A 20,712-nucleotide genomic window follows, 5' to 3' on the forward strand; every position below is an offset into this window, starting at 1 on the left:
AAGTATTCGTGCTGTACTTGTACTTGCGTGTACTTGGGCCCTGCATCCACCAACCTGTGCAAATATTCACAATTCATCCTTCGAGTGCTACGGCGGAGCAGCTAAAGAATCAAGTTACGTGCCTCTGCGAGCAGTTTTACTGCCTCTATAGAATGTACAAAAGCACAGCACAAGATTCTGCTGTCTTACACTCAATGAGTAAGAGGGAGTTCTGGCCATGTGTAAACTACATAGTCTGCAACGTCCAACATCAGTTCAAGCCAAATGCTAGGTCGGCAAGTGTCCCTTGCACTTCGCAGTTGTCTTCTTCACAGCACTGATCCAGCGTGGCTGGCTGCTACGCTACACTAGAAGATATTGCTTCCACCACAGCTGCAGCCAAACTGGTTTATTCCAGCCGCTGCGCGTCTCTTCTTTTAGTTCTTCACATCACAGCGCACGGCTCTAACATGCCACCACAAGGCCTCCCCCTCAGGAGACCGAGTCGTCCCAGCAAAATCTTCCGGCTAGGTGAAAGAGTGCAGGGAGATGTCTTGTTGAGAAAAAGTGGAAAGAGAAGTGAGAGGGCACCTGTTGGAGGAAGCACGGTGTTGTCGACGTAGGAAAGCTTTATGTGGTTGAGGGAGATGACTGTGTCACAACTGATGACACGCGGTTTTTCGCCCCGCGCGACGACGAGATGGGGTCCAGTATAGGGTGCCCGGAGCAGACGGCGAGCACAAACCACGCATAAAACATAGGCGCTGTCTCTCAAATCATGGTGTACAAAGGTCAGGTTGCATTGGTGAGCACCTGTCGGACGGGCGGTGATACGGGACAGGAGTGTCGTTACACGTTCAATATAAAGTATGCCAGTACAGGAGAGACAGCGCTTTGGGCAGGCGGGCACACGAAATCAGCTGGTGGACGCAACGATGCGCCATAGACGAGATGAGAAGGGGCACATTCGAGATCGCCTCTGATGGCCGCACTTAGATCTAAAAGGACAACTGGCAAGGCATTGACAATGCCTTCGGCTGCATGTAGCCTCTTTACCGAACTGTTGGCTTGCGGACGGTAAGCTGTAGTTTTCAGGAGGGTGATGCCGAGAAGCTGGGTCAAACTGGCGATAAGTGCGGACTCGAAATGGCGGCCTCGGTCGGGGATGATCTCCGCTGGCACGCCGAAACGGGCAATTCACTTGGAAATGAGCGCGGAGGCAACCGTTTCCACAGTGATGTCCGGTATAAGACGGGCTTTCATCCAGCGCGTAAAACTGTGAATTATGGTGAGTAAATAACGGTAAACGTGCGATGATGGTAATGGTCCGATCAGATCGATGTGGATAACTGCCAAATGGGAGCCCGGAGGCTGGAAACGTCCTAGACCAGTAATAGTCTGACGATAAATTTTGCACTGCTGGCGGGCAACAAGGCACGCCAGAGCCCAGATGCGAACGTCGGCGTTGAGACCAGGCGAGACGAAGTGCTCCGCAACAAGACGCTGAGAGACACGGATACCGAGATGAGAAAGGCCGTGAACATCGCTGAAAAGGGTGCGGCGTAGAGGCACAGTGTGTCCAGTTACAGGGTTCACGTCGCAAAAAATGTCGACTCCAGGAGCCGTACAGTGTACAGGGCGGAGATGCAAGAATGATGAGCAAACTGCTTGAAGGTTTTCATCCTGCTGTTGATAATGGTCCAGGACTTGCAGGGTAAAAGAAGTTGTTTGGAAGAAAGATACTTGGCTGAGGGTATCGGCGAAAATGTTATGGGCGCCCTTGATGTGCCGGATATCGGTGAAAATTTCAAGAAGAAGGCCAAATGTCGAGTTCCCGTGGGTGAGCAGGTGGTCTCGGATGAAGAGAAAGCGCTCGTGAGCCGTATGTGGTCCTTGAAGATCAGAAAATTTCCGCCTTGCATGAAAGTGTTTCACATCGATGTATGCCACGAGCAGGTAATGGCCGAGAGCACTGTACTGCTGCTCTGAAGATGAGAGCTTCGAGAAAAAAACGAGATGACACCACTCACTGTTAAGAAATAGCTGCGGGACGCCGCCAACAGCGGAACCTGAAACTGACCGTTATGCTCGTGGGTTCGTTGTGTGGCAGGTGAACTAGAAGGGCGGTAAAGGCGATACGCTCCTTGACAACAGGGAAAGCAGCATTGGCAGCCTCGATCCAGGTAAAAGCGGGTGCCTTTGGGTTGGCCAACTAAAGCAAACTTTTGAGTGGTTCCAGAAAGGCAGCACATCCAGGAATGAAACATCTGTAGCAGCTGACGAGGCCAAGGAAACGCTGGAACTGACATAGTGAGTCCGGGTGGGGGAAGCCCGCGACTGCCTTGACCTTGTCTGGAAGAGGTTGGATACCGTAGGCGTCGACGGGATGTCCGAGGAATGCCATGAAAGAAACACCAAACACACATTTGTCAGTGTTAAAATTGAGTCCGCCGTCGGCAAAGCATGCGAAGACAAGGCGCAGATGACGGAGACGTTCGGCGGGAGAGGAACTAACGACGGGGACATCATCGATGCGTGTGAATACGAATGAAAAATCTGTAAGAATGACATCAATGAAACACTGGAAGGTTTGCGCTGCATATCGTAGGCCAAAAGGTATCCTCAAGTATATCTATTAGGTACCATGCAATTCTTATGCAGTAAAAGGAGTTAGATCATCAAAGCATGCTGTCGTCATGACTGCACATAACACTACTCAAGCTAAAACACTAACTCCAGAACAAAACGAATGGTATAGCGGTGTGAATATTACATTAATGGCAGAAAGAAAATTAGTAGAATCAAAAAAGATGTCACGCAGACTTACTAAATTTTCAACACACAGTGCTTGAAACAATATATTGTCGTGTGTGTTATTGTTCTCCCCTGATTTTGCACTTAACGTCGTCTTCAACCAGCTGGGAGCCGAAAGATGGTGAAGAGGTAGAAGCTCGGCAGAACTCGCTCGTGAGCCCGGCTGCGACCTCTTGGCCTGTCTCTGGCGCCTGCTCCTGTAGTCCTGGTCCCCAATTGCGCCTTCGACCCGCGTCGTCTGAACGACCCGTGACGTTCTGGTAGTGGTGCCATCTTATACAGCGTCATCCCCTACTCCCCGCTTCGCAGAGTCTTATTCCCGGCCCGGAACGCCGCCCCTCTGCTGAGGAGGACGAGATCCGTGCAAGCCGGCGACTTCAAAGACTCAGCCCCGAATTCGGCCTCTTGCCAGGCATTGCCACAAGGTCCGTGCTAGCACTGCACATGGTTCGATACACTGTGAGCCAAGGCCAACAGACTGATTCTTCGCCCGCACCTGCTGTGGTTTACCTTCCCGCCGCTCCTCGTTCCGCTGTCCCGTTTCGTGGCGAAGCCTTCGAAGACATCGACGATTGGGTTCAACACTATGAACGCGTAGCCCGCCACAACGGCTGGACTGCGAAACATTGCCTGCAGAACTTGTATTTCTTTCTTGAGGGCACTGCCCGTCCCTGGTACAAGAACGACGAGCACACCCTTAAGTCGTGGGATACCTGCAAGACTCAGCTGCGAAACACTTTCGCAAACCAGCATCGCCGCCAACGCGCAGAGGACTTCCTGCAAACCAGATTCCAGGGCCCCGACGAAACCTGCCACTAGTTTTGTGGAAGACGTGTTACGGCTTACTGCCCGAGCCGACCCCCCGAGCCACCGAGGAAAAGAAGGTGCGCTTTCTTATGCGAGGCATCAAGTCCGACATTTTCGGCGGCCTCATTCGAGATCCACGACCGTGGCCGGGTTTATCTCCGAGGCGACTAACATCGAGCCTCTCCTGGCAGCCAGAGCCGATAATTATCGTCCGCTTGCTGGAGTTTCCAATACTTCCGGTCTTTTCGCTGACCACCCGGCGGCTTACCCTGTCGACGCCGTTCACCTACGCGAGGTCATCCGCGAAGTTGTCAGGGAGGAACTTCGGGAGTATTTGCCACTCTCCGATTGCACATCTTCGTTCCCTTTCACAGAGGTCGTCCGAGAAGTGTACCGCGCACTTTGTACTCGCTTCCCCGTCACGCCTCCTGCGCTGCCCACCGTGACGTACGCCTCCGTCGCTCGTCACCGCCAATGGTCGACCGCCCGTCCCCTGCTCCACAGTCAATACCGTCTCCTGCGCCGGCCAACACCCCTCGTTTCCAACAGCGTCGACCAAACAAAGCCGACGCGTGGAGGACTGGCAATGACCGTCCGCTATGTTTCCACTGCGGGGACCGAGGCCGGTCACATCTATCGCCGCTTCCCTTATCGGGAACTCGGTCTTCGCGCATTCCGGCGAGATGCGCCCCGCCCCAAGTACGGCGAACAGCCTCGAGAAATTGAGGAATTTTTGCGCCATTCCCCACCACCTGAGCGGCCTTCTCGTCGTGCGTTTCGCTCGCCGCCGCCGCGCCGGCTGGATTCCTCTCTTCGCGACCGCCGCGGAAGCCTTACTCCTCGTCGGGAAAACTAAGCCCGGCGACGCCTGGAGGTGGCGTTGCCAACCAAGAATCTTTAAAAGAGTCTCTACGTACGTCCCCCCCCCCCTCCTCACCTACCGGCGACGACCTATCCGCCGATGCTTTCGCCGCCTCTGCTCGCCCGGTGTACAATAATCTTCGCGTACTTATCGACGGCCACGCCACGACGGCCCTCGTCGACAATGGCGCCGAATGCTCCGTTGTGAGTGGGGAGCTGTCCCACCGCCTTCGCAAGGTACGCACGCAGTGGGATGGCCCACTAATCCGAACCGCGGTGGCCACCTCGTCACCCCAGTCGGCCGCTGCACTTCTCGAGTTGAGATTAACGGTCTCACGTGCCCCGTTACCTTCGTCGTCTTGCAGCTCCGCTCGAGAGATATTATTCTCGGTACGGATTTTCTGAGCGAGTTCGGTGCTGTTTTCGACCTCGCCGACTGCCGCCTCACCATTCGCCGACCTTCCCTTGAACCGCCGAGCTCTGAGCCGACGTTCTCCGACGCGCGCATCTTAGCGGACCACGTCACCCTGCCACCTGACTCGAGCGTGTTTCTTCTGGTCGAGTCCGCACCGGTTGCCTCTGGCAAAGTTCTTATTGAAGGCAGTGTGCAGCTGCTTTTTGACAGGGGTGTTGGTGTTGCTAGAGGTGTCACGCGGCTTCACTCTGGCTGCGCCAAAGTTCTCGTCACCAATTTTTGCAGCGCTCCGCAGCACCTCACCAAGGGCACAATAATAGCCCTCATCGAGCGCCTCAGAGCCCCAGTCGATGCTGAGACCCTGTCTGCGGATCCTTCTTGCCCGCCCCCTCCCCAGCTCTCGATGCCTCATTTAGGTGTCAGCATTGCCCCATAACTCTCTGCTCAGGAGAGAGACGAGCTCCTCACACTGCTTGGTTAGCCCCACGACTGCTTTTCTACGTCAGCTGGGGTTCGCCAGATGCCAATAGCAAAGAACAGAATAATTACCGACGACGCTGTCCATTCTGTTTCGTCAGTCACATTATCGGGTTTCGCTAAAAGAACGTCAAATGATACAACATCAAGTGTGCGAAATGTTGGCTGATGACATTATCCAACCAACCCACGGCCCTTGGGCTGCTCGGGTGATGCTGGTGAAGAAAAAAGACGGCACCCTTCGCTTTTGCGTTTACTACCGGTGCCTCAACAGAGTCACGAAGAAGGACGTATATCCACTTCCACGCATCAAAGACGCGCTTGACCGCCTGTGCCATGCCCGTTGCTTTTCATCCATCGACGTTAAAAGTGGGTATTGGCAGACAGAAGTCGATGGGTGCGACAGAGTAAAGACGGCTATCATCATCCCGGATGGACTGTATGAGTTCAAGGTGATGCCCTTCGGATTCTGTACTGCTCCAGCGACCTTCCAGCGCGTTATGGATACCGTGCTCACCGGCCTCAAATGGCAAACATGCCTTGTCTACCTTGATGATGTGGTCATTTTTTTCAGCACGTTTCATGAACATCTTGTTCACCTAAAAGCAGTTCTGCAGGCTATCAGAAACGCCGGCCTCACCCTCAAGCCTACGAAACGCCAGTTTGCCTATGACGAACTGGAATTTCTGGGTCACGTCGTCAGTCATGAGGGCGTCCGTCTTGATCCCGATAAAACAATTGCCGTCGCTTCCTTCCCGACGCCGTCGGACAAGAATGCCGTGCCGAGGTTTCTGGGCATATGAGCTTACTACGGACGCTTTGCTCCCAACTTTTCGGATATCGCCGCGCCCCTTACTCGCCTCACGAAGGAGTCTGTCCCATTCGAGTTGGGTGCTGTGAAGAGCAGCTTGCATTTGACCATCTAAAACAACGCCTGCAGGCTTCCCCTGTCCTACGCCATTTTGATCAGGACGCCGGGACGGAGGTACACATTGACGCTAGTAACACGGGCCTCGGGGCCGTTCTGATCCAGCACCAGAACCGCGCCGAACGTGTCATCGCATACACCAGTCGTGTTTTGTCGAAGGCCGAAACCATTTACTCGACCACCGAAAAAGAATACCTCGCAGTAATTAGGGCGGTCACACAGTTCAGACCGTATCTGTATGGACGGCCTTTCCAGGTGGTCACAGACCACCACTCTCTGTGCTGGCTGACCAATCTAACGGACCCTGCAGGCCGACTTGCGCGGTGCGCCCTTCGACTGCAAGAATTCTATGCTACGATCGTCTATAAGTCTGGTCACAGACGCACTGGTGCCGACTGCATTTCCAGCGCTCCCGTTGAATCCGCGCCTGCTGACACGGACGACGACTATGACATCTTCTTAGGAGCTCTAAGTACCGACGATATGGCGGCGCGGCAGCGACTCGACCCCGACCTTCGCGACGGGATGTCACATTTGAAGGGTCAAGGAGGAGTAGTTCCTCGTCCTTTTGTAAGCGTAGTACGTAATTTATGCCTTCGAGACAACGTTCTTTAGAAGAACTCTGCCCTGAGCCCGAGGTCATGGCCTTTCATTGTGCCCACTGATCTACACGACGGAATTATAGAAGCGTCTTATGATGACCCCTCCTCGGGACACTTGGGGATTAGTCGAACGCCAGCGCGAATACGTTCGAAGTACTATTGGCCACAACTTGACAAGGCCGTTCGCCATTACACCAGGTCCTGCCGAGAGTGTCAGCGGCGCAAGACTCCACCCGTGAAGCCTGATGGACACCTTTACCCCATTATTCCATCGCTCAGTCCGTTCCAGCAGATCGGTATGGACCTACTCGGACCTTTTCCAAAGTCGCAATTGGGGAACCGATGGATCGCTGTTGCGATGGGCTACCTCACGCGGTATGCCGAATCATGCGCTCTGCCGTCATCATCGGGTTGGGGTGCGGCAAAGTTTTTCGTCGAGTCCGTCGTTCTTCGACACGGTGCCCCAGACGTCCTTATCACTGATCGTGGTGCCGCATTTGTCTCAACTTATCTCACAGATACTGAGCTTAAGCCACAACGCCCACCGCAAAACTACCACATCCTACCCGCAAACAAACGGCCTGGCCGAGCGCCTTAAGACAATGGCTGACATGCTCTCAATGTATGTCGACATCGAGCACCAAACCAGGGACGAAGTGTTACCGTACGTAACTCTTGCGTACAACACTGCGGTTCAAGAAACGACCGGATTTTCGCCATTTCGCCTGGTGCATGGCCGGGAAGTCGTTACTATGCTCGGCGCTATGCTGCCTCACAAGCCATACGTCTACGCTCACGCCGATACTCAACTCGTCGCCCAACTTGCGGAAAAAGCCCGACAGTTGGCCCGTTTTCGCATCCAAGCCCTCCACCATGTCGATGCTCGCCGATACAACCAAAACCACCGTGATGTTCCGTTCAATCCTGGTGATCGAGTGTGGATGCGGTCTTAGCTAGAAGCTGCTTAAACGATACTTTGGCCCGTACGAAGTAATTCACCGTATAGGCGAGTTAAGTTACGAAGTGCTGCCGATCCTAACGCGGGCGTCCCGCCGCCCGCCTGCCTTCGAAGTTGTTCACGTAGCTCGCCTGAAAGCGTAATGTGACCGCTCGGAGCACGTGGCCTAACTCTTCGCGCTCTACACATGTTTGTCAGCCTTAATTTTGCTTCGGAGGGGAGCAGTGTAGTGTGTGTCATTGTTTTCCCTTGATTTTGCACTTAACGTCATCTTCAACCAGAGGGGCGCCGATCGACGGTGAAGAGGTAGAAGCTCGGCAGAACTTGCTCGTGAGCCCGGTCGTGACCGCTTGGCCTAAATCTGGCGCCTGTTCCTGTGGTCCTGGTTCCCCATTGTGTCTTCGACCCGCGTCGCCTGAACGACCCGTGACGATATAATGTCCACATTTTTAGAATAGCAGAAATCCAGGCATTTATAAAATAAGCACGCAAACCTTATACTCGGCTGGGAACAAGATGTCCTTTTGGATACTGTCGTATGTGCGCTTTGAAAAGGAGCAGATGCCGGCATTCTCCACGAGTCGCAGGGGTTGCGTTGGGCTGCATCCTGTGAACAAAATGGCAGCGGCCAGAAGCACGTTGCCAAGTCCAATCTGCCTCTGTGTTGGCTGTCTATACCACTTTGTGCTGTGCATATTTGGACGTGTCACCACAACAAGAGAGCCGATGACCTGGAAAAACACATAGGGCAAGATTAAACAATGATCGCAGGAAGATATAAAACCACATATTTAGCATATTACTGTTATCAACTGAGAAAAGATTACTGCAACTGCTGCAATGGATAAGTGAGACTCAGTTACACACCTTCAGTGAAAAATATGCTGGGTGATGGCACTTCCTGCAGAGATTGGTGAGTTGCAGAAAGCAGTCCTCACAAACACTGAACCTCCGAGGTGGTGATGGTTCAAAGGAAAACCTGCAGGCAGTTTATTATTGTCATATAAATAATGAAACAATATGCTCAATGTTCAACTACCTAAACCCTAAAGAAGGACCACCATCAGGTGCTACTACAAAAATATTTATTTGTTGATGTTACGCACAGGTTCTACTGAAGCAAATTTCGCCATTAACGAAGATACCTACATGCTGCTGAGCTTTTATATGTGTGCCTAGGCCTTGCTTACTAGTACACTTACACTGCTGAGGTGTTCAAACTTGGTTGGTAAGTATTCTCATGAAGATTCTCTTCGAATGTTGCAGACAAACCATCCCAGTTTGGCGTCGAACATCTCAGAGTTGTGTCCTCTTGCAGCATAATATCGGCAACTGTGAAGTCTGTCTGAGATTCTGCAATTGGGAGGAGAATTAAGAGCAATGTACAGTTGCAAACATTGTGAAAATAGTCGGCCAAAATGGCAGAGTTGTACCACAGATGAGCAGTGCGTGTGTCCAGAATGAGAGATGCATTACATTGGTGTACCTCGACTGTTCAGCGCAAAGATACCAGCCTATTGTGTGCATACTTGTAGATTTACACCACAGAATCATATGATTTCTTTTTCTTGAGGCATAGTACAAAGGCTTCCAACTCCTGGGCAAAACACTGAACTTTTATTGCTGGGGCTGCTCCCTGTAATGATCAACTGAATAACTAGCTCGCTTACAGCTACTTTAAAAGAAACTTATGCCTGACTTGCCAACAGTAAACGACCTTGACGCTTCTCTCAGAGAAGAGTGCTGTTCAACAAACTATTCACATAATTGTTAAACGATTCAAAAAAAGACCTCACGTTAGTGTACTTGCTGGTATGGCTTATGGAGTTTAACGTCCCAAGACGACTCGGGCTATAAGGAACGCCACAGTGGAGGATTCCAGAAAATTTCGACCATCTTGGGTTGTTTAATGTGCACCGACAATCCACAGTACATGGGCCTCTTGCCTTTCACCTACATCGAAATGCAACCGCTGAGGCCCGTATTGAAACTGTCTATTTCGGGTCAGCAGCCGGGCTAATGACTAAATCAGTAGTACTCTTCCCAAGAACACAAAGAATGATATGTTTGAAAATCACATGTAATGGCACAATAACGTATAATTAGTGCTACTGTTACAGAGATTAACAGCAGCAACTACTCTCAAAGTCGCAATGCATGCATTACAATATGTTTCTTATTTTTTAAAAAGGAGACAAGAACTCTTTTGCACACATACCATCTTCCTGTGTTGCATGCCCTGTTTGCACACCAACACCTTTCGTTTTAGGCATGAATGCCACCTGCGCAGATTTCCATGGCACTGGGGCTGTGCATTGAACCTGTGCATCAGACTTGGTAGGTGCAGGTTTTGCTGGCACTGTGAGAAGCGGTGCTGCTTGGCCATGGGTAAGCGCTAACATCGAAATAAAATGAACAAAATTGTGCATGGAAACTAATGCCAAGGCTTCAGAGTATACAAACAGTCATTTATAGAAATAGGCCATGACAAACTTATGCTAGACAGTCATACAGGCTGTTTGTCAAGTGCTTGCCCCAAAACCGATGTATAACAAGACTTGTTATGTACAAGGAAACAATGCATGAATCAATGGTTTCCGAGGACCTTCACTGAAACAGGGTGGTAGTGGGTGCCACTATGTTTTGTATTTTTTGAATTCTAAGCCAATCAATCTGTGCGACTTTTATTTCAAGTAGAAATTTCGAAATTGTTTGAGCTATCTCAAATCTGAATCCTGATCTTGTATCACTAGGTTATTGCACTGGTTTTAAGCCGACAATCTTGCAACTGTCTCTGGCTAATGTCAATGATGGACGTTTCACATTACTTTTATTACTTCTGAAGCCTGTGCATGTATCAATTCTGGATGACTACTGCCACATCCTAGGAAGATAGACCACTTGTTTTCTTAAGTTACCTTCACTTTCCTTAATTAGTCATCTTTCTGTAGCCGCGATTGCAGTTTGAAACAGTAGAGCTCAGTATTCTGAATTATCATGGAATGATTCTTTCCCAATTTTCCTTTTCTATTTCCTACACAAGCCCAAGCAGCTTCCTTGATGTTTTTGATCATTGTCAGAAGGGGGCATGTGGATGAAAAACAGTCAATAGTATCCTCGATGTTAAAAAAGGCAGCTGTCGGGATGCGCCCCGCTTGACTGCCCTCTTCAACTGACGAAACTAGGGTGATGACATTATCAGTCACTGACCTGCTTCGGCGGAACCCATTAATTTCTTGGGAATACAGTTGACGGTTTTTAAGGAGCCATGCGACGCGCTTGTAGGTCACTTTCTCCTTAAGCTTACCTACGCAGCTCAATAGGGCGACGGGCCGAAAAGATGCGTGGCTTGATGGCTGCTTTCCAGGTTTCAAGACGGGCACAATTTTCGCCAGCTTTCATTCTTTAGGGACCTCACCAGTCATCTAAGAAGTATTGAAATATTCGCGGATGCGGAGACGAGAGTTGCAGGCATGTTTGAGATAGCTTCATAGCTCACTTTGTCATGGCCATGGGACGTGCGCTTGTTTGACTTGGCGATAGGAGCAGTCAGTTCTGTCATGAGCGGTAGGTCCAACGCAAGCCTCGCCGCCTCTGGGGCCCCGGTTGGCTGTCTGCACAGAATTTCAATGGCCTCGTCCCCGCTGACAGTAGTGTGCAAAATTCATTGGAAATTGTTTTTAAAGATCTCCTTTTATGCATAAACAGTCCGGCGAAGGGGTGCAGCTGTTTGGGTGGCTTGCGCATGCCTCTAACGGTTTGACAAATCTTGTCTACTCTCCGGTGCACATTTAACGTTGAACTTTCAAAGCCTCACAATCTTCGTCGACGAAGTTCATTCAGGTCGCGCCGATTGTTTCGCTGTGCCCGCCGGCAAGGATGAAGGTCTTCAACGCTTTTTATGTTGAAAGTTTTTGTTTCGGCACGCCTGAGAATAGCAAGCAGCATTTCAAACGCCTCGTCATTTTGGGGTGAGCTGCCGTTTTTAGCTCAAATTCGCGTACTTGTTTCGAGGCATTGAGCTATTTCCAGGACCAGTTCCTCGCTCTAGGTCGCCGCAGTGGTTTCACTGCTTGCTGCCTCCTTGTATGCGCCCCAATCCGTAGAGCTTGCAATGATTTTTTCTGGTGACATCTGCGCACGGACAGCTGATACAAGGATTGGGCGACAGTCACTGGCACATGTTTCCAAATCAGTGCACCATGTAAACTATTGCGCAACTGAACTTGTTACAAAGGTGACATCGATGCAGCTGGCAGTCGTCGGTCTCGGACGTAGGTAACGCTGCTTTCATTCTGAGACTGAGTTAAATGTTTTTGAAAGACGGTCAACAAGTTTTGCACTTCGCGCACATGTGCGTGAGCCGCCTCAAAATTCATTGTCAGCAGTTAAGTCTCCACAAATTATGTATTGTAGACGTCGTGGCTATCAAGTCAAGTTTGTACTTCTGGGATACTTTTTGACGAGGGCCTTGCGCGCGCAAGAGCCTTGATAGCTGCAAACAGCACAGGAATCAGTAATCCGGAGATGTATTTCGGTGTTGACGTTTTGCTGCCTTTCGCAGGATTTCCTGTTGCATTGAGGTGCCTTAGTCTGCGGCTGAGAGTGGCCATTTCTCGAGACTTGTGTCGACTGTTCCAATGCCTTGGAAGTAGGCGCTGTACGCAAGGCCTCTCCACATTTCTTTTTTCTGCTGATGCATATATGCTTTTAGCTCCCTTGAATCGTTGCGTCGATGCATCTTGGCCAACGTCTGGCTTATTCTGGAAAAGCACCCCAGGGTTAGGTGATCGTGCATGTCGCTTTAGTGGCTTCGCTAGCACTTGCTCCATAATACGTGCAAGTCTAACAGCTTCCTTTTTAATGCACCCTCCTTACGAAGCAGGATATGGGTCTGGCGGCAACATGGACAGGTGCCTTAGGTTTTTCTTCTTCGCTTTACTGATTATTGCACTCGCCGGATGCCCGTGTTATGAAAATGGCACATCTTCGCTTCAACAATCATTAACTGAGCTGTGCTCGGTCACTGTTGACCCCTCGGGAGTTGCTCCGTTTACGCCGCTGCTGGATAACCATAGCGTGATGCCGCATGAAGAACTTCACCTCGTCATCTGGCCAGCGATCTGCCGGAGATGCAGCGCATCGCGCGGGACAGCAGCGACATCTGAGTGCTCACACCGGGATAAAAGGTCATCGCCCTTCGTGAACTACTTTAGTGTGTCTGGCGGCAGCATGGACAGCTGCCTGAGGTTTTTCTGTTTCGCTTTACAGGTGGGTAAATGTCACGACCGTAAATTCTATAGAAGCAACGATGTGCTTCTACTGCTGTTGCCAGACCCCATTGTGCTTGTTGTGCTTGCTGAAACTATTAGTTTGTAAGCAGGGATTGCAAAAAGTTTCCACCTTCTTTCTGCGATTTTTGAGGTCAACCCTGGAACACCCCCGGAACATCATGTTGAGTCGAGATCAGAAAAAAAGTGTTGGGTGAATTACTGGTTGGTCAAGCCCGCATTAGCAAAGAACTCGCGGCCCTCACTGATAAGATTGCCTCGTTTGACGGTCTTTTGACAACACCAAAAGCGTCTTCTGCTGCTACAAATGACGTCACCTTGCGTGTTGAAGAATTAGAAAAAACTGTGGCTGGCATAAAGGATATTGTGCATAGCATTTACCAAAAAACGATGAACTAGAGAATCATCCTACAGGAATAACTTAATCATACAGGGCTGGCAGGAACTTCCAGATGAGACCCCTGATAAGCAACTCAATTCAATGACGTAAAAATACCCGCACCTACTAACAACAAAGCTAGGTGTGGCATGCGATAGTATCGAGTGTTGGCACCGATTATGCTTTCGAAGAAATTGAAAAGGCCTGTGATATTCAAGCTGTCAGACTTTCGAACTAAGTGTGCTATATGCGCAACTTGAGCAAATTAAAGGGATCCATGGAATACATAACTGAGGACATTTCGGTGCACGTGGGTTCTGTCCGTAAACTACTATGGTATAATTCCATAGGAAGAACGGCACCAAATCTGGTCTACAGTTTGACCACCTATTTATAGACAATGCTCGGTATTCGTGGGACGATGCCAACAAGTCCCTTGCTAAAGTTCCCGCTAGTACGATCGCACAGAACAATGTTTAACTTCCACTGAAACAAAAAACCAAACACTTTTGAACGTGAATGCCCGGAGTTTACTAAATAAGTATGTCAACTTCAATTGTCTTGTAGAATGCCATGAGCCGTCAGTAATATGTATCACTGAAACTTGGTTGAACAAATCAATTTCTGATAACGAATTCTTACCGCCCTGTTACTAGTTATTAGGAAAGATAGGCACTTTGGTCGTGGTGGTGGTGTAGCACTTTTTATCAAGAATGATATCGAATACGTGAAGCTGCCTGATCTCCCTGAAACAGAGTCTGGTGCAGGATTAGGGTATGTGGTTCCTTTGTAGGAATTGGTGCTGTATACCAACCGCAAGATGACGATGGGAACTCCATTTTGGCTCTCACTGATTATATCGTAAAGCAAAAACTTCGTGTTAGTAAACTGATTGTCTGTGGGGATTTCAACACACCTCACGCCGACTGGAATTCCTCGATTGCATCTGGCCGCGACTAGGCTCTCCGTAATGCACTGATTGACTTGACCGTCTCATTTGATTTAACTCAGGTTGTTAATTGTGCCACTAGAGAGTGCTCCGTCCTAGGTCTTGTCTTCGTCTCAGCAGATTTGATGGGTGAAGATTTTCAGTGTGATGTCATACAAGGTCTGTCAGATCATAGCGCTGTACTTGTTAGTCTTTCTGTTGGCTGTGAACTTAAGAATCTGGCATACATTGTTGTAACAGATTTTGCGAATGCCGACGACGATGGTGTTCTTTCGATGCTTGCGGATTCCTTCGATAATTTTCTGCTTTCTAGCAATGTTTGTAGCATGGACGGGTTGGCGGAAAAGTTTTACACGATTGTGTCTGAATGCATATCGATGTTTGTAGCGACCAAGTGTGTGAAGTGTAATTCTGAATATCAGTGGTAAAACGGAGAGATAATACAGATTATACGTCGCTTAAAGCGACTTCGCCGGCGCGGTCGGTCCACGGAAAACAACAAGAATGTACTGCTACGCACGCTAAAGGAAAAGTTTAAAACTAAGGTGCACGAGGCTAGATACTTCCATTATAACGATACTTGGTTAGTATTCGTTAATGAAAACCGAGCCAAATTTTGGAAGCCAATTAATTCGCCTTCTCCCCATTCGTGTTCATCACAAAATCATTACAAAAATCGTATGAACAGTAGACCATTCAGGTCTTTTCTCGATTGACATTATTTTTATTTTTTCCCGCACACAGCAAAGATGTGGAATAAATTTGATGGCCTGTTGCGACGTTCACCAACATAGCAGTTTGTCAAAAAAGTGCCTACTCATGTATTGCGATTTATCTTATTTCTTCTATGTAACCACTCCTGAAATGTCTTACACTGAGGCAGCACATTTTGTGAATAAAGAATAAATAATGTGGGCTATTGCAGTTTGCGCGCTTAGGTAACGATCTCATGTGCATCCCTTTTACGAATGGGGGCCAGCACTGACTTTGCTGCGAACAGAACCTCTGCATTATCTCAAGGTATGGCCTTGCCGCTGACCTTTTTAACATTGTGTTGCTGCTCTTACATATTCAGTTACGGGGTAACTGCAGAATCCAAGTGTAACCTTTTTAGGCAGTGGTGAATAATTGGCGAATTCTAAGATAACTGACCTACGGCGTACTTCTCCGACCCTGCCACAGTCTTCAGGAACGTGAGCACGGAGGATAGACAATCCAGAAAAGGACAAAGAATACTTATACTGAGAATAAATATCGAAAATATGGGACTGGGTTGGGACAGCCCGTCCGCTAATCGTCCAGTTTTTACTAAGAAAATCGGTAGAAACCGTTTTCGCATGTGTTGCTAGGTTTTAAAACGGTGTGTTTTCTTGACGTATTCATTTTGTGCACACACTGGAAAATAAAGAAAGCTATGTTTTGCAATGAAACTAGTTACAAGCAGCAGTTAGAGCTACCGGTGCGTGCTGGTCGAAAATCTCAGACTCTGGCTTAGGAATAGTGGGTTTTATGTGCACAAATCAGGCGAGGCGATGATGCCAGACAACCCTACCGTTAACATACAAAGGCTTAGAGTGCAAGAAAAGGACACATCAGAAGGAACCCTACAAGGGCGGCAAGCGCATTGCGCATTGCCCGGGTTAATCTTTCTCCATGTTAAATGCTCTGCAAATCAGCCTCTCATTTACGGGCTAGTGGCTCTTACCTGTTGAGCTAAGTTACCATGCAGCCGTAATTACAGAGTTCTGATTATGGAAACAAGTGTTCTTACTAATGGCATTACGCTACAAAATATTGTATATTGAAAAACAAGTTTTTTCCCACAAGTCTGTCAATTCCCTTCTACGATTTTATTTTAGAGCTGAAGGAATGGTTACTAGTTATTAGACACCATATGTAGTAAAAAGTAGGAAGGGCCAACCTTTAGTGACTACCTTGAAGGAGGTAATAAAGATAAATAAAAAAATGAAAGAATTAGCAAATTCTGTTCTTAATACCTTTTTATATCTTTATTTTTTAACAGGGTGTGGTTTACGCTGTCTCGCCTCGTCGCGGGTGTTGTATGTCTATTTGTACTAATCCTGGCGTCCTTCGAGCCCGAAAGGAAGCCCTAGCCATTGGTATCGTGAACTAAAGACGACCACCCTCGCCTCGTGCGCGTGACATCACTGGTAAAAACATGAAAATCTAAAGAAATTCTGGCTCCGAAAACAGGCAAGCACTCTTAGAAGGCGCAGCGTAGAAGCTAGATCACCGTTGTTGTCACGGTAGTGCTTTCTACTGATCGACGTAATGAAACGAGTCCATACATGAAGCGTAGTTTCGTGACGACACTTGCTGTATGCACAGACAATAAGCTCGCATGCATTCCTGCCGTGAGGTAATCTAAGAATAACAGAGATGGTACCGCAATTTTTTGCTTTCTTTTTATTATGGTTCAGTTATTGCATACTCCTTGTCAGTGGCTCTCAGGCCACTTCAAGCTGTCAGAAGCAGCTTCATGGCTGAATAACCGCCACAGTCTTCCCGAAAGCTGTTCGATAAACTGTGCCGTCGCTCGCGCTACCGTCGAACAACTGTTTTGTTCGCGTCCTTGCCGCGCCTTTTTACTGCACGGACTCCGGAAGCGGCTACGAGCCACCTGCTCCTGCTTTGTTCTTCCTTCACACCACGGCATGGTCATTTCTTTCAGAGTTTGTCTACTTGGAGAGCACCTGCGGCTTCTTTCATTTAACCGTAACTTTAAAGGCAAAGTATTCATGCTCTCCGCATAGCATTGGATAAAACTACACTGCAAAGGGCGAACCCTGCTGTCTATCCTCTCCGCAGGACTTCTGTTGCATGCGTTGTGTACCGGCGCTGACATGCTTTTCGTCAGTGCGCATGCGTTACATGGCTGTAAGTGCAACGCGCTTCCATGAATAAGCCAGCTCGTTCGTTCGACACTTGGCGATCGTGTCGTTTCATATAAACTGACAAAGAAAATAGGCGGCAGATTGACAGCATGACCGGCAAGGAATGTAAGACATAGTCCATCGAAGTTCTGGGATTTCGACACCATCATGGAAAATGGGGTAGAGGACTTCAACTCGTTCGTCGAACGTTTCAGCCACTATTAGAAGGTGACACAAATTGAAGGAGACATTCTAAAGAAGTCCGCTTTCATAAGCGCCCTCGCAAGAAACACGTACAAGGCCCTCAAAGATCTGCTGTTGCCTGCAAGTCCCAAGGACAAGTCATTGCCAGAGGCTGGTGAGGGTACTTAAAGAACACTACGCACTGGGGACTGGGGAGTAATTGCAGGGAAGTTCGAGGCCAACCACCGGTACTAGCTGGAAACTGAGTCTATTTCAACGTTGGTCTTGCACTGCGACACCTTGCTGCCAAGTGCACATTCGGAAATTTTTTGAGCGACGCGTTGCAGGAAACTTTCGTCGAGGGGCTCCGCACCCGCAATCCTCATAGTCAAGCAGCACTACTGAAGAATAAATAGTTGAACTTCAAGACAGCTTGCCATTAGCAAGAAGCACGGAACTTGCTGAAAAAGAATCAAAAAGCTTTGGATCGTCGGAGGGCACCGAGTCAACAGAAAAGTCGCGGGTAACACAAACTCAAGGTGAACGTGCCGTTAAATTCTTCAACGAACGGAACCTGCTGTAGAAGTGGTTGACAAGCATGACGTTAGAACGTGCATGTATCGCAATGCAAATTGTCACTAGAGTAAGAGCGGGGGAAACTTATCAGAGGCGTCCATGCATAAAACAAAGCAACGAAGTCAACGTACCAGAAGCGGAGCCCGAATATTACCAATTCTTTTTCAGGTGCAAAGGAGCAAACACTAGGTTCGATCCTGTAAAGTAAGATAAAAATGTGCAAAACAGCCAGTGACTGTGAATACAGATAGCGGGACACCTGTGTCTATCGTGGACGAGTAAGTATACGCGAAGCTGCCGTGAAAAGCTGAAGCGGAGCAGAGGTTCAAAGCAGCATGTTATAACTAATGACTTACGGCGGAGCGCGGTGTGCAGCTCGAAACAAAAGGTCAAGCATACGTCATTGTGGAATATGAGGGGCAAATGAAAACGCTGCCTGTTCCTGTGGTACCAAGATCTCTGCCACGCCTCTTGGGGCGATATCGGCATGGGCAGCTGAAGCTAAACTGGAATAATCGTCCGCTTAGAAGTGGGCGAGAAAATTGTGTACTTTCTTCAGAAGTACCACAATGTGATTCCATTAAAAATAGGGTTGATAGAAAGCTATCAAGCTCAATTAGTATAAAAACTTTCGGTGTTAAAAGGCAGGGCAGTCTCTTACGCACTCAGATGCCCTGCTGAGCAGGAGCTTCGGGCATTGCAAAAACAAGGAGTACTGGAGCCGGTCGTGCAGAGTGAGTGGAAAATATCGCTGGTGACCGTACCGAATGCAGATAAAATGGTTATATTTTGTGGAGACTACATGGTTACTCTTGGAAGCACAGCCTGTTGTGCGAGTTCGTGCAGCATTGCAGACCACATACGAGTGCACGAAAACAAATACAGAGCAGGACGAAGACAAAACGAGCGCTTGTGTTCTCTGTTTCCTCCCACGCCTTTGGTCGTGTGCGCTCGTGCGTGGACTGCAATGGTTACTCTTAACCCGGCTATTAACGCTGACCAGTATTTGTTTCTTTTAGCGGTGTCGTGGTGACCTCATGTTTTGAAAAGTGTTCGCACTTGTGTATCTTATTTATGTCACCTGCTAGATTTAGGGGGCGATGCCGAGCCAAACCCGGGACCCTTGAGGAAAAGCTTGACCTTGTGGCCTCTTCTATCTTACGCCTTGAAGCTAGCAATGCTGTCCTTAAAGAATCTGTGAACAAAGTACTTCAGATTCACGCAGACTTAAAAATTCATTAAAAAAACTGGAAAACCGAGTTCAAAATTCAGAGCAGAAAGTCGCAACAGCACCATCTGCTCTGTCCGTGGTGAGCAATGACAAGGGTCTTACACTTGTACAAGGAAAACTTGACACCTTCCAAAACTCTCTAGGCGATCCAATGTTCTATTTTACGCTATAGCTGATCCAGAGAAGTTGGAAACCTTCAAAGAGCTTGAACGACTCGTATATCACTTTTGTAAAGAAAAACTTGGGCTTACTGTAGAATCTGTTTCCGCAGCTCATCGTGTGGCCTGCTTTTCTTCCGAGAAAAAGCGGCCTATTATAGCCAAATTCTTTACTGAGAGATAAGTTGACTTCGTCATGAGCCGCAGCTAAAAGTTAAAAAACACCAACTTAAGTATCTCGCGTGATTAATCCAAAGCCAATTAGCGAAAAGCGACGGAAGCTCCTCCAGTTCTCAAAATCTATCAAGAAAGATGGGGATAAAGTGCGATTTGTTTTCAACAAGCTCTTCGTTAACGATGATATTTACGTGTGGAACGCCAATGAAAGTCGGGCCATTCTTGTATACGGCGCGATGATGATGTATGACGTCCTCCCTCCGTTTCCGTAAACCTGGCTCGTGTACCACCTCGCCTGTCAAATTACATTGGGTATTGATAACGAATGTCTCTTTTTACACACCAACATTAGAAGTGTTTCAGGCAATGGTATTGCACTATCATCTTTTATCGATTCATGTCAAACTTCTTTAGTGATACGAACTGAGACGTGGCTGAACGAAACTATTCATGATGTCAACATCTTTACCAGTGCATGCACTTTCAAGTTTTTTCGCTCCGGTACACAATTGCGAAGGGGGGGGGGGGGGGGGCGGTCTCCTCATCGTGATTAACGAACAATTCATTGCCACACCTATCGTTATCGCTTGTTTCCTTGAATGTGTCTGCATTTCTTTGAAGGGTGCTGCATTTCGAGTTATCAGCATTTTCTACCGCCCGCCCCACATGTCTGGTGCATTTTCAGATAAAAATCATCGCTTGTTGAGCGAAATGTATGTGCGTTTTCCCAATTCGGCTGTTATTATATATGAAGATTTTAATTTTCCAAGCATTAATTGGTCAACACTTCCCGTCGCGGCCCCAGAAGCAGCAGCACATTCTTTTCTCATCACTTGTCTTGATTTTTGATTAACGCAAATCATCAACCAACATGATAAGTTTATGGTTTTATGGGGGTTTAACGTCCCAAAGCGACTCTGGCTATGAGAGACACCGTAGTGTAGGGCTCCGTGAATTTCGACCACTTGGGGTTCTTTAACGTGCACTGACATCGCAGAGTACACGGACCTCTAGAATTTCGCCTCCATCGAAA

At 48.5% G+C, this 20,712-nt stretch overlaps 1 protein-coding gene across 1 annotated transcript; it reads right to left on the bottom strand.

The window, feature by feature from the left end:
• Window positions 1–7,514: 7,514 nt before the first annotated feature.
• On the bottom strand, window positions 7,515–10,290 carry LOC144097545 (uncharacterized). The gene is made up of 4 exons (XM_077630239.1): window positions 10,060–10,290; window positions 9,044–9,194; window positions 8,709–8,820; window positions 7,515–8,572 (listed from the first exon to the last, which is right to left on the bottom strand). Exons 1-4 carry the CDS (start codon window positions 10,268–10,270, stop codon window positions 8,315–8,317), a joined length of 732 nt encoding a protein of 243 aa, XP_077486365.1. The 5' UTR covers window positions 10,271–10,290; the 3' UTR covers window positions 7,515–8,314.
• Window positions 10,291–20,712: the final 10,422 nt, after the last annotated feature.

Source organism: Amblyomma americanum, chromosome 7, assembly GCF_052857255.1.
Source record: "Amblyomma americanum isolate KBUSLIRL-KWMA chromosome 7, ASM5285725v1, whole genome shotgun sequence".
Lineage (NCBI taxonomy): Eukaryota > Metazoa > Arthropoda > Arachnida > Ixodida > Ixodidae > Amblyomma > Amblyomma americanum.

Bases quoted from the DNA above. Each gene is read 5' to 3' on its own strand.
- LOC144097545 (XM_077630239.1), bottom strand. From the start codon at position 10,270: ATGCACAATTTTGTTCATTTTATTTCGATGTTAGCGCTTACCCATGGC. The intron at 8,821-9,043 runs GTAAGTGTACTA...AACTGCCTGCAG, and splicing joins AGTTTGAACACCTCAGCAGT to GTTTTCCTTTGAACCATCAC. The intron at 8,573-8,708 runs GTGTGTAACTGA...GTGTTTTTCCAG, and splicing joins CAGCATATTTTTCACTGAAG to GTCATCGGCTCTCTTGTTGT.